At 40.7% G+C, this 14213-nt stretch overlaps 1 protein-coding gene across 3 annotated transcripts in view; it reads right to left on the bottom strand.

Annotated features, from left to right (window-relative positions):
• The window catches only part of LOC122562270 (lysine-specific demethylase 4C-like), a 424780-nt gene that overhangs the window by 181614 nt on the left and 228953 nt on the right, over nucleotides 1–14213 (bottom strand). For all 3 annotated transcript variants that reach the window (XM_043715046.2, XM_087996635.1, XM_043715065.2), the window contains one exon: nucleotides 9958–10084. In XM_043715046.2, the coding sequence (XP_043570981.1) occupies nucleotides 9958–10084 (127 nt within the window). The remainder of the gene's footprint in view (nucleotides 1–9957; nucleotides 10085–14213) is intronic.

The following is a 14213-nucleotide window of genomic DNA, read 5'->3' as shown; positions in this document are numbered from 1 at the left end:
CAGCTGTTCTAAGAATCCATCTCGGAGGCACTCCACAAAGTCTCTTTCTTGAGGTCCAATACCATCCTGATTCTCCCAGTCTACCTGCATGTTGAAATCCCCCCTAACAACTGTAGTAATATCTTTGCGACAGGCCAATTTCAGCTCCTTATTCAACTTACACCCTACATCCATACTACTGTTTGGGGGCCTGTAGATAACTCCCAAGATAGTCTTTCTACCCTTAGAATTTCTCAGCTCTATCCACACTGACTCTACATCCCCTGATTCTAGGACCCCCCACGCAAGGGACTGAATATCATCCCTTACCAACAGGGCCACCCCACCCCCTCTGCACATCAGTCTGTCCTTACGATAGCATGTACAGCCTTGAATATTCATTTCCCAGGCCCTGTCCTCACAATATCGTAGCTACCAATTTCCAAAAGAGCCTCAAGCTCATCCATCTTATTTATAATACTTTGTGCATTCATATATAGTATTTTTAATTTGTTACTGCCCTCACCCTTCCTATCAACCCCTATTTCACTCAACCTTATGGCATGATCCCTTTTTGAGTTTTCTGCTTCATTGATACTGTTGTCTTTCTTGACTTCCCTTGTTCTAACTTGCCCTTCAATTTCCTTCTTAAACTTCAAGTTTGTCCCCTCCCCCTCGCTATTTAGTTTAAATGCAGCTGTGTTGCAGTAGCAAACTTGCCTGCCAGAATGCTGGTCCCCAACCTATTAAAGTGCAAACTGTCTCTTTTGTATACTTTATGCTTATCACAAAACATACCCCAGTGATCCAAGAATTTAAATCCTTGCTTCCTGCACCAGTTCCCCAGCCACACATTCAAGTCCATTATCTCCCTGTTCCTGGGCTCTCCAGCCCGAGGAACTGGAAGCAAACTGGAGATAACCACTCTGGACGTCCTGCTTTTCAGCCTTCTTCCTAGTTCTCCGAAGTCCCGCTAAAGTATGTTCCTCCTCTTCTTCCTGACATCATTTGTGCCGACATGTACCACCACCTCTGGCTCTTCACCTTCGCCCTTGAGGATTTCCTGCACTCTATCTGCGATGTCCTTAATCCTGGCATCAGGAAGGCAACACACCATTCTTAAATCCCGCCTGTTGCCACAGAAACCCCATGATGAGATAAATAATACTTTTACCCCAAAGATCAGAGCACCTGAGGTAAGTCATTCGAGGTCCTGCCAATTTAGATAGTCAGCATTTCGGCCAAAAACAGACATTAGCATTACTTTATATGGAGATCAACCACCACTGGTTGGGACTACAGAGACATCTTTGTCTACCTGTATTGCTACTAGCATTCACATGATGAGTCCAGAGACATGTATTGTGCACGTTTGGACCCAGTTCCATTCTGCAAGATTCAGCGCTCCTTACCTATGATTAAGCTTTTTGCTCTTATTTTAGTTACTCTGTTGGGCGTTTAATGCACTAAATGATTTAATTATTTTATCTCCTTGGTGTTCTGGGTTTTACAAAAGTTTCTTTGATCTTGGAAAGTACTACATTGTTCAGTTCCAGTGAATCCACCCCTCTTCTTTAAGGTGCAGTGGCAACCTATGACAATCTGAGGCATAACCGGATTTGCTGGCCTCTGAAATAGAACATAGAACATAGAAGAATACAGCGCAGTACAGGCCCTTTGGCCCTCGATGTTGCGCCGATCCAAGCCCACCTAACCTACACTAGCCCAATATCCTCCATATGCCTATCCAGTGCCCGCTTAAATGCCCATAAAGAGGGAGCGTCCACCACTGCTACTGGCAGGGCATTCCATGAACTCACGACTCGCTGAGTAAAGAACCTACCCCTAACATCTGTCCTATACCTACCACCTCTTAATTTAAAGCTATGCCCCCTTGTAATAGCTGACTCCATACGTGGAAAAAGGTTCTCACGGTCAACCCTATCTAAAGCCCTAATCATCTTGTACACCTCTATCAAGTCACCCCTAAACCTTATTTTCTCCAATGAAAACAACCCCAAGTGCCTCAGCCTTTCCTCATACAATCTTCCTACCATACCAGGCAACATCCTGGTAAACCTCCTCTGCACCCGTTCCAGTGCCTCCACACCCTTCCTATAGTATGGCGACCAAAACTGCACACAATATTCCAGGTGCGGCTGCACCAGAGTCTTACACAACTGAACATGATCTCAGGACTCCGGAATTCAATTCCTCTACCAATAAAAGCCAGTACGCCATATGCCTTCTTCACCGCACTATTTACCTGGGTGGCAACTTTCAAAGATCTGTGTACATGGACACCAAGATCCCTCTGCTCATCCACACTACAAAGTATCCGACTATTAGCCCAGTACCTCATCTTTTTGTTACTCTTACCAAAGTGAATCACCTCACACTTAGCTACATTGAACTCCATTTGCCACCTTTCTGCCCAGTTCTGCAGCTTATCTATATCCCGCTGTAACCTGCCACATCCTTCCTCACTGTCTACAACTCCTCTGACTTTCGTATCATCCGCAAACTTGCTCACCCAACCTTCTAGCCCCTCCTCCAGGTCATTTATAAAAATGACAAACAGCAATGGTCCCAAAACAGATCCTTGTGGAACACCACTAGTAACGGCACTCCAAGATGAACCTTGGAGTTTACCATCAACTACTACCCGCTGTCTTCTTCCAGCAAGCCAATTCCTGATCCAAACCTCCAACTCACCCTCAATGCCATACCTCCGTATTTTTTGAAGTAGCCTACCATGGGGAACCTTATCAAACGCCTTATTAAAATCCATATACACCACATCTACCGCTTTCCCCTCGTCCACCTCCTTAGTCACCTTCTCAAAGAATTCAATAAGGTTTGTGAGGCACGACCTGCCCTTCACAAAACCATGCTGACTATCCTTGATCACATTATTCCTATCCAGATGTTCATAAATCCTATCCCTTACAATTCTCGCTAAGACCTTGCCCACAACAGAAGTGAGACTCACCGGCCTATAGTTACTAGGGTTATCCCTAGGCACCTTCTTGAACAAGGGAACCACATTTGCTAGCCTCCAATCTTCTGGCACTACTCCTGCAGACAACGAGGACATAAAAATCAAGGCCAATGGCTCTGCAATCTCCTCCCTTGCTTCCCAGAGAATCCTAGGATAAATGCCATCAGGCCCAGGGGACTTATCTATTTTCACCCTTTCCAGAATTTCCAACACCTCTTCCCTACATACCTCAAAGCCATTCATTCTACTTAATTGTGACTCAGTATTCACATTGGCAACAATGTCCTGTTCCTGAGTGAATACTGACGAAAAGTATTCATTCAGTGTCTCCCCAATCTCTTCAGCCTCCACACGCAGCTTCCCACTACTATCCTTGACTGGACCTATTCCTACCCTAGTCATTCTTTTATTCCTGACATACCTATAGAAAGCCTTAGGGTTTTCCCTAATCCTACCAAGGACCTTTCATGTCCCCTCCTTGCTGCTCTTAGCTCTCTCTTCAGGTCCTTCCTGGCTACCTTATAACTCTCAATCGCCCCAATTGAACCTTCACGCCTCATCTTTACATAGACCGCCCTCTTTCATTTAACAAGGGATTCCAATTCCTTATTAAACCACGGCTCCCTCACACGACCCTTTCCTCCCTGCCTGACAGGTACATACTTATCAAAGACACTCAATAGTTGCTCCTTGAACAAGCTGAAACTTTATTGCTGGAACAGCACAGCAGGTCAGGCAGCATCTAGGGAACAGAAGATTCGACGTTTCGGGCACATGCCCTTCTTCAGGAAGGGCATGTGCCCGAAACGTCGAATCTTCTGTTCCCTAGATGCTGCCTGACCTGCTGTGCTGTTCCAGCAATAAAGTTTCAGCTTTGATCTCCAGCGTCTGCAGACCTCACTTTCTCCTCCTTGAACAAGCTCCACATATCAATTACGCCCTTGCCTTGAAGCCTACTTTTCCAAGCCACGCATCCTAAGTCATGCCTCACTGCATCATAATTTCCCTGCCCCCAGCTATAACTCTTGCCCTGCAGTGCACACTTATCCCTCTTCATCACTAGAGTAAAAGTCACCGAATTGTGGTCACTGTCCCCAAAGTGCTCACCTACCTCTAATTCTAACACCTGGCCTGGTTCGTTACCCAGAACCAAATCCAGTATGGCCTCACCTCTTGTTGGCCTATCTACATATTGTGTCAGGAAACCCTCCTGCACACATTGGACAAACACTGACCCATCTAACGAACTAGAGCTATAGCTTTCCCAATCAATATCAGGAAAGTTAAAGTCCCCCATAACAATCACCCTATTACTTTCACTCTTCTCCTGAATCATCCTCGCAATCCTTTCTTCTACGTTTCTAGGACTATTAGGAGGCCTGTAAAAAACTCCTAACAGGGTGACCTCACCTTTACTATTCCTAACCTCAGCCCAAACTACCTCAGATGGCGAGTCTTCATCCATCGTCCTTTCCACCGCTGTAATACGATCTTTGACAAGCAATGCCACACCTCCCCCTCTTTTACCCCCACCTCTGACCCTACTAAAATATTTAAACCCTGGAACCTGCAACAGCCAATCCTGTCCCTGTTCTACCCATGTCTCCGTAATAGCCACAACATCGAAGTCCCAGGTACCAACCCACGCTGCAAGTTCACCTACCTTATTTCGTATACTTCTTGCATTGAAGTATACACACTTCAAGCCACTTTCCTGTTTACAGGCACCCTCCTTTGAGATTGGAGGGTGCTGCATAATAGTGAGCTGCATTAAATGATGCATAATCATATTGCCACTTATCAACTTCTTTCAGATTATATTCAACCATGAAAATATAGCAGGGAGAGGTATAAGACCCGCATGAACTATAAGTATCCGTTTTACTTTTTCAAAATGGTATAGTGAAAAACATCACCAGTGAATTGGACCTGAAAACCAAACACATTGTGTTTTAAATTTGGCTGAAACTTTGGACAAAAATAGTTTTAATAAATTAAAACCTAAAAACAATCACTGAGTAATTCTTCAGCTCTCCAAAAGAATTTTAAAAACAATGAAATGCATTAAATGATACTAATATAATTGGTTGCACTTTCAACTCAGTAACAGTTTACCACATCAATTAAAATTACTTTCTAATTACACGGTTAAGTATTACTGAAAATGTTGCATTAAAACTTGGTTCTTTCATTATTTCAATTCTACCTATGTATGAAGGAGATCACCAAGATATCACCAGACACCTTAAAGATCAATTACTGCACTCAAAATTACTGATGTTTCCTGCTATCGTAAACTTGAATAAATTTAGCACTGATCTTCTGCCTTTTGAATTATGCTTTAATAATTATTGTAGATATGTTTGAATTAAAAATGTTTCACCACCATTATTTTGACTTACAAATTGATTTTTGTGCCCTTTTCCAGACTCCTAAGTCTATCTCTCACAGTGGTCGGTCAATATTTTCCTCAGTCTATATTCTGTTAATTGTTCTAACATGCTCTCAAACCTAGCCTGTCCTTTGCCCCCAGATCTCAGATCAACAGCAGTCACTAATAAGATGTTCTCAACTTGTTTCCACAAGAATGGTCCCAGGAATGAAAAGTTTAACATATGAGGATCGTTCGAGGACTCTGGGTCTATACTCTATGGAGTTTAGAAGCATATGGGGGGGGGGGGATGTAATTGAAGTTGACACAATATTGGATGGCCTGGACCGAGTGGATGTTGGGAAGATGTCCTAATGGAGAGACGAGGACCTGAGGGCACAGCCTTAGAGTGAAGGTAAGATCTTTTAGAAGAGCTTAGGAGAAACTTCTTCAGCCAGAGAGTGGTGAATCTATAGAATTCACTGCCACAAGAGGCTGTGGAGGCCAGGTCATTGAGTGTTTTTAAGACTGAGGTAGATCGGTTCTTGATTGTCAAGGGGATCTCGGGTTATGGGGAGAAGTTGGGAGAGTGGGGATGAGAAATGTATCAGCCATGATTGAATGGCAGAGCAGACTCAATTGGCTATACGGTCTAACTTCTGCTCCTATGTCTTAGGGTCTTAACTAAAGAACATATGCCAAACCCCCTGGAAAATGAATTACTTCATCCAGTTTAATAATTTGCATTTATTATATGCATTTTTTGTGAAATTAGTAACTATAATGCAGATAAAATTTGTATTGAACTGGCAGTTCTCTCAAGAGGAAGCAACAAGGGGTACAGTCGGAAAATAATTCAATGTACTGTATTTTCAAATACTGAGCATTGATTGGAGAACTATGAATAACAGGTGGATTAGGTTAGGTAACTCATTGGTTGGAAGGTGCTGGTGAAGTGATGTGGGGGCAGATACTCAAGCCAGACAGTTAGCGAGAGACAGAAAGTTCAGAGGAATAGACAGGATGAGAAATTAAAAGGCTTATGGATATTTTCTTCCTTAAAGCCAAACAATCTGAAAATCCAAAACCTTCTAACTTAACCAATCACACAGATATGCCAATAGTTTAACTTCATGTCTGAGAATCTACTGCATTAATATTACTATTTAAATATTTTGGATAAAGCTTTGATACTTTTGAATAACAGTTACAATCCTAAAATCTTTTCATGCCAAGAACAGACTTGGACGTCCCAATGGTCATCAATCAGCGAGTAGGAAAGGCCTCATAGCTCTTCGGTAGGATGATCCATATTTACCAAGACCCAATTTCACAAACACCATCTCCTCTTTATCACAATGCTACCTTCCAGCATCCTTCTAAGCATTCATAAATCCAGTTCAACTCCCCCCAAGACCGCCTGAACATTCTTCAATATTGATATACCCAATGCTAGCTCCTAAGCAAGAACTTAGACACCAAGATGCCTCCTCCGTTATTTTATACCCGAATAAACACATGCAGGCTCTGCAGATTCAGCAGTAACCCACCTGCATATTACAATTCTCCGTAACCCAAAGCTTTCAAAACAATGCCCTTATTTAATTTTCACTATTGAGCACAGTCTGTCAATTGCACTATTTGGTTCTTTTAAGGTTTCGGCACAGCCACACATGTGAATCTTAAGGGAACATGGCTTGTGCTTGACAAAAAAAAACAAAGAACTACAGATGCTGGAAATCTGCTAGAGGTCTGAAGAAGGGTCATTGGACACAAGACATTAACTCTGCCTTCTCTCCACAGATGCTGCCAGACCTGCAGAGTTTTTCTATCAAATTCTGCATGAGTTGTACATGGCTTATTTTGTTCCCTGTATATTAAGATTCAGATTGTATCACATTTATCACAGGGGGAACATTGTTTCTAAGTGCACTCAAAGATCCTTCACAAGGTTTTGGAAGTCAATATTGTATATGGAAACTTGAATTCAAAAAAATGGACAGAACCATGTATCGCCAAAAGTTTGATTTGCACTTCTATACTGGCATGTTAAGGAGGGAAGAAAATAGTTTGAGTTTCATGTTTAAGGTTTGAGTGGTGCAGGACTCTCTCTCTGGGCTCGATCTCCACCTCTCCATTCTCCTCTCCCTTCTCTATGCACCGTCCCAACTTTACCTTCAGTATAGAAACCATCTTTTCTGAGTTTCTAACAGTTTTAGTGAAGCGTCACATGACTTAAATATTAACTCTACTTTCTTTCTGCAGATGCTGCCAGACCTGCTGAGTTTCACCAGCATTTCTCTTTTTGTTATCCAGAAATTTGTTTGTTGCATTTCAATGAGGCTTAAAAAAACATTGAGGTGAATAGTTCAGTGCTTTCCACAAGAAGAATAGAAGAGAGAAAAAAAAGGTTTAAACACAGAATTTACTAAGACCCAGGCAGAGAGAAAAGGAGACAGGATTATCCAGAAGGCCTGTGAGTGTGCAGGTTTCTTTCAGAGAGAGGTGCAGATTGCTGAGAGAAAAAAGGCCTACAACAGCAACAAGTACATTTTAGCAGTCTCCAGAACAGTTAGGGTGGAAGAAAATAACTCCTGAGTGCTTAGAATTTAGTAAAGGAAAACATCGAGAAACCGAAGGAGTTAGGTATCTGAGAGGAAGATATCTTGTAAGGCTGCTGAATGCATGAGTTTAAGGAACACATGTTTAGATTTAAGTGAGCTATGTTAGCAATTTGTTTAAGGATCCCACAAAGAGACATTAATTAAAGATAATATCATCAAGTGAATATAGAAATTTGCCAGTCAGAAACTATAAAGTAGAAACCTTTCACCGAGGTTTCAGACTCTAAGTTTGCTATGAAGGATAATAGGATTTAATTTTTATTTTTAAAATTTGTAATAGGACAATTTCAACAAGTTCTTACAATATAACTAAATATTTTAGTTTGGATGTAAGAAACTTTGATGTTCTTTTGTTAACAGTACATTGACATCCTTGGATGAATATGTTCAGTAATTGAGGTAAACAAACTTTAAGATAAAAACTTATGATCTATCAAACTAGATTCACTCTGAGGTCTGACTTGTCCCTTATTACCATAAGCTGGGATGGTCAACAGATGATAATAAACAGTACTCTTCCCAGCACATACATTTCTTAAAACTGTTGCAAGGTTCCAGAAATAAAACAGGAAAATCATCACATTAAAATAACACTGATAATCAACAAGAGAGAACTGGGCAACTGCCTTAATTTATCAGTTTCACTCTCAGTCGATTTAAACTCACAATTAAGAGGCTACCCAGAGTAGGAATCTGGACAAACAGGAGAAACATTTATGAAAGAGATATCTCAATGTTAGGGAACATAAGGAAGCAAGTGCTGGGAGAACTGTTCCCAGACTCAGCAGAATGTGATTAAGGTTTTAAAGTCCATCAGCAATTACAACCCATCATTCTGTCGAAATATTCAGCTTATCAATTTTTTAAAGTCAATATTCTTGATCAATGATCCTATTATCAACAAGTCCAATTCCTGATTTAATTAGCTCAGAAGTTAAAAAAAGTATATGAATTATTGTTTTGGAAAACTTGTAACATTTGTAAGACATTTGCATTTTCACTTTAACACTTATTTTCAATTTTGAAGTTATTTTCTTAATAAGTACTTAATTAAGTCTCAATTAAAGTCTTACAAAAGCAACAGTACAAGAAACGACCAATGATAAAATGCTGGCTCTGGATGTTTGTGAGAACATCTCAATTAGGGGTGGGTTAAATGCAAACTTTTAATTCTCCACTTGCATTAAAGTTTTTGCCCGAGAATGTACATATAGTTTAGCATCCTACTGAAGCACATGCACTTATTTATGTCTCAAGCCTAATCGCCTGTGCACCAAGATCCTCCTGAGCAGTTGAGTACTATCTATACTGCTGAGTATGTCGATTAATTGTATCGTGAAAACTTGCAGATCACGTCTTCATTAAAACAGTAAAAAGCAACTATCCTAACACTGAGCCCACATATTAAGCCCAACAGCTTACTGCATCAAATTCATGATAGCTCTAGATATATCAAGAGGAAATAGGTTAGATTAACACTTGTTTTAAGGAATGCATGCAACCAGCAAGAAAATAAAAAAAGCATGAATTTCTTGGGCATGCTCCTCAGAATACTGCAGTCATTCACATTTAAATAATACTCTCCTTTTACTTTCCTGCCAAATTAAACAATGATAACATACAGCCTTCCAGAGCTCAGCTATGAACTCTGGCAGTAAAGAATATATGTTCAGCTAGAACCTGAGAACACTATAAAATTGAAGATGTTAGAATTACTCAATTGTAGGCAGTTTGCTTATATTAACTCTAGAAAATCACTAAAGGTGACTCACTGGCAATACTCTAAATCCTTTCACAAATGTATACCACAGCAATGAACTTGAAAACAGCAGCAGTTGGTTATGAAAATTTTAAACTACATGCAATATTTAAACATTTTTTAATAAATGCTGCAAACCTTTTGAATATGTATTAAAATATGGACAAGAGTAATAATTACTATTTCACAGTTCCAAAGTAAATGTGATCTCTAAAATGCTAACCTTCATCGCTAATCAATTCTTGTTTGACCAGAGTTGATGGAGATCTAGCAGGTGGTTTGCACAACGGATGCCGTCGACTCTTGGCAGATTTCTTTTTTCCTACGTTTCTGATGAACTGTTCTGGAAACTGAAAATAGAAGAAAAATATTTCAGCATTTTAATAAAATAAAGTGACCTAGCCTAAAACAAATTATCCATGAAATATAACTGCATATTTAAAATACACTATAACATATTTTGTCAAAATGAAACATGCATAATTCACTGAGCTGTGCACTACTGCAACACCAAGGGACTCAAATTTATAAAACCTTAACGCTAAGGAAGGCCCTGCTTATTCTAACTATTCTGAACTTAATTAGCTACCTACACTGTCAATTGCTTCCTTAAGATGGACATTAAAAAATTAAAACAATGTTTCACTGAAGATATTCCATACTTATTCAGTGGATACTTGAGTCACAGAGATCTCAAGAGTGGCAGGGTGCACAGGACACCAAAACTAGTCTCAAGGTAAAGGGTTGAGGGTAGCTCAATTGAGATTCCCACACCTCAGGAGTTCCATGTATCTTACTGTTGGGTAGGGAGTGAATCAGGCTCTGCTCTAATGACTCCTCTATCTTCCAGCCCACAGCTACTTCCAATCTAGTACCTTATGGTTCATGATCTTGATTGGTCAATGTCATTCAGCTGCTCTGATAAAGGGGCTCTGATCTGAAACACTTGTTACTCTCTCCAAGAATATTTTATCATTGTTTTAATGATGGAGAGAGTGCAAATCAAGTTTTGTCCTGAATGAGGTGCAAGTTCTTGAATGCAGTTGGAGCTGCATTCAACAGGTAAATGGACAGTATCACATAATACTCCTTACTAATGCCCTGTAGATGCTGGAGTTTTTGTGAATCAGGAGACAAGTTACTCCTGACCTGGTCTTGCAGCCACAGCATTTATGTGCTTGATCCAGTTCAGTTCTTGGTCAATAATAATCTACAGGATGTGGATAGTGAGGAATTCAGCTATGATAATGCTGTCAATGGGAGACAGTTAGATTATTTTATTGGAGATAGTCATTGTTTAACATTTATCTGGTGTAAATAATATTTGCTGCTTCTCAACCGAAGCCTAACCTGGAGGCTGTCCAGGTCTTGCTGTACATAGACACATTCAGCATTTGAGGAATCACAAATAGGGAATATTGTGGGAGGCCCTAAATGGTTGTTTTGCTTCAGGATTCACTGGAGAAAGGGACCTTGTTGACAGTAAGAACACCATGGAGAAGGTTAATAGGTTTGAACAGACTGATGTTAAGAAAGTGGATGTGCTGGAAATACTGGGAAGCACAAAGATAGCTAAGTTCCCAGGGCTGGACCATATATCCAAGGTTACTACGGGAAGTGAGGAATGAGATTGCTGCACCTCTGGCAATGATGCATCGTCACTCGCCACAGAAGTAGTACCGGATGATTAGAGGGAGGCGAGTGTTGTTCCTCTGTTCAAGAAAGAGGATTACAGACCAGTCAGTCTTATGTCTATGGTAAGTAAGATACTGGAAAGGATTCTGAGAGATAGGATTAATGACTATTTAGAAAAACATAGTTGAATTAAAGATAGTCAGTATGGATTTGTGAGGGACAGGTCATGCCTCACAAGCCTTATTGAGTTCTTTGAGGATGTGGCGAGACAAGCCACATATCGAGCAATGGCTATGGTGTAAATGGATTTCAGTAAGGCATTTGAGAAGGTTCCCCACAGTAGACTCATTCAGAAAATTAAGAGGTATGGGATACAGGGAAATTTGGCTGTCTGGATACAGAATTGGCTGGCTCGAAGAAGGCAGCAAGTGGTAGTGGATGGAAAGTATTCTATCAGGCGACTGGTGACTAGTGGTATTCCGCAGGTGTCTGTTCTTGGGCCTCTGCCCTTTGTAGTTTTTATAAGTGACTTGGATGAAATAGTGGAAGGATGGGTTAGTATGCTTGCCAATGTCACCAAGGTCAGTGGTGTTGTAGGTAGTGTCAAGGGCTGTTGCAGGCTACAACAGGACATTGACAGGATGCAGAGCTGGGCTGAGAAGTGGCAGATAGAGTTCAACCTGGATAAATGTGAAGTGATTCATTTTGGAAGGCTGAATTTCAATGCAGAATACAGGGTTAAAGACAGGATTCTTGGCAGTATGGAGGAACAGTGGGGTCTTGGGGTTCACGTACATCAATCCCTCAAAGTTGCCACACAAATTGATAGGGTTGTTAAGGCAGCTTTTGGTGTTTTGGCTTTCATGAACAGGGGGTTGAGTTTTAAGAGCCATGAGGTTTTGCTGCAGCTCTATAAAACTGTGGTTAGACCACACTTGGAATATTGTGTCCAGTTCTGGTTGCCTCATTATAGGAAGGATGTAGATGCTTTGAGAGGGTGCAGATGAGATTTACTAGATGCTGCCTGGATTGGAGGACTTGTCTTATGAAGGGAGGTTGAGTGAGCAAGGGCTTTTCACACTGGAGAGAAGGAAGAAAGAGAGGTGACTTGATAGAGGTAATGAGAGGCATAGATAGAGTAGATAGCCAGAGACCTTTCCACAGAGTAGAAATAGCTGTCACGAGGGGTCATAATTTTAAAGTGATTGGAGGAAGGTATGGGTAGATGTCAGAGGTAGGTTCTTTACGCAGAGAGTGGTGAGTGCGTGAAATGCACTGCCAGCGGTAGCAGTAGAGTCAGAAACATTAGGGACGTTTAAGCGACTGCTGGACAAGCACATGCCCAGCAATAAGTTGAAGGGTGTGGTAGGTTAGGTTTATCTAAGATTAAGATAAATGCTCAGCACAACATCGTGGGCTGAAGGGCCTGTTCTGTGCTGTACTGTTCTATGCTTTAACTAACAGTGAACATCTTCACCTGTGACTTACGATAGAGGAAGGTCATTGATGAAGCGATTATTGATAAGTGGGCCTAGGACACTGCTTTATGAGTTTCTGCAGTAATGTCCAGGATGAGATGACTGGCCTCCAAAAACAATAATCCTTATAATTCAACTAGTGAAAAATATCCCAGCCCCCACTGATTCCCATTGACTCCAATTTTGCTCGTGCACCTTGATGCCACACTCAGTCAACTTCAGCCTTGATGTCATAAGGAGTTACTTTCACGTTTGGACCAAAGTTGTAATGAAGTCAGAGGCTGAATGGCTCAAGCAGAACCCAAACTGACAGCAAAATTATGATTACTGAGCAAGAGCTGGTCAGTTAGACTGCCAACAGTCCCTTGCATCATTTTGCATTCATTTCATCAGATCTACTGGCAATAATGTTGGATTATACTGTTGATGATGAGAGAAGAAGCAATTTGACATTGTGCATAGTCGATGCACTAGAACTATTAATTCTCTCCAAAGCATGACTACATTGGCCCAAACTTTTGGCAGAATTAGACAAAAAATTCCTGCTAAACAAGACTCCCAAAGCCAGCACAGCCTCATGCTTCTATTTTTCCTGTACAAATAAATAATAATGTGGTGGTCAAGAGATCATTTTACGTAACCTTAAATTAGAACTCAAAAACAGGCTTGACAGAGAAATAAGTTAATTATTGCTTCACAAAGTTCACTACCACGTGGAATTGGGACAGAATTCAATGAAAATGAATGATTTTTAAGTTGGATACAACAATGTAAAGTCTATGCCACTTTAATTAAAGATAATTCTTCTACATTGGAGAATAGTAACAATGGCCTGGGAAATACAACATTTTAGCACGCACCCTGAAAATAAACAGTTTAGCAACACCCAGTCTCATATTACTGTGGTTACCAGTAATTGTGAGCAAACTCTTATTCCCTCAACAAAAAAAAAGCTTCAACTATGCCCTTTACTTCCATAAATAACTTGGTAAACAACGATCCAGAAGGCTCAGTGGGGAAGCTCCACTGTCCATGGTCTTCTCATTATCGTTGACAACGGGGGCTAGAATTTGTGTAAACCTTTCAGGCCTATACACCTGACATGAAAACAACACTAAATATAAGTTATAATGGCAATTCATGAGAAGTACTGCAGCAGTTAGAGAAGGTGGGCACAATGCTGGACTTGCCAGTATTGCCCACATCCCATGAAATAATTAAAAATGTCAAGAGGCACCTCAGGTTATAACATACTGTACTGAAAGAAAATGGATTGTCTTGCATTTTATATAACGTTTGATTTCAATTGATATGTAATGTACCTTAAACTTTCCAAATAAAGTGTACTGTGAGCAAAACTGAACAA

The sequence above is a fragment of the Chiloscyllium plagiosum genome, unplaced genomic scaffold, assembly GCF_037043375.1.
Source record: "Chiloscyllium plagiosum isolate Xiang-an unplaced genomic scaffold, Cpla_swu_hap1 HiC_scaffold_2, whole genome shotgun sequence".
NCBI lineage: Eukaryota > Metazoa > Chordata > Chondrichthyes > Orectolobiformes > Hemiscylliidae > Chiloscyllium > Chiloscyllium plagiosum.
This window is presented reverse-complemented; position numbering and strand designations above follow the sequence as displayed.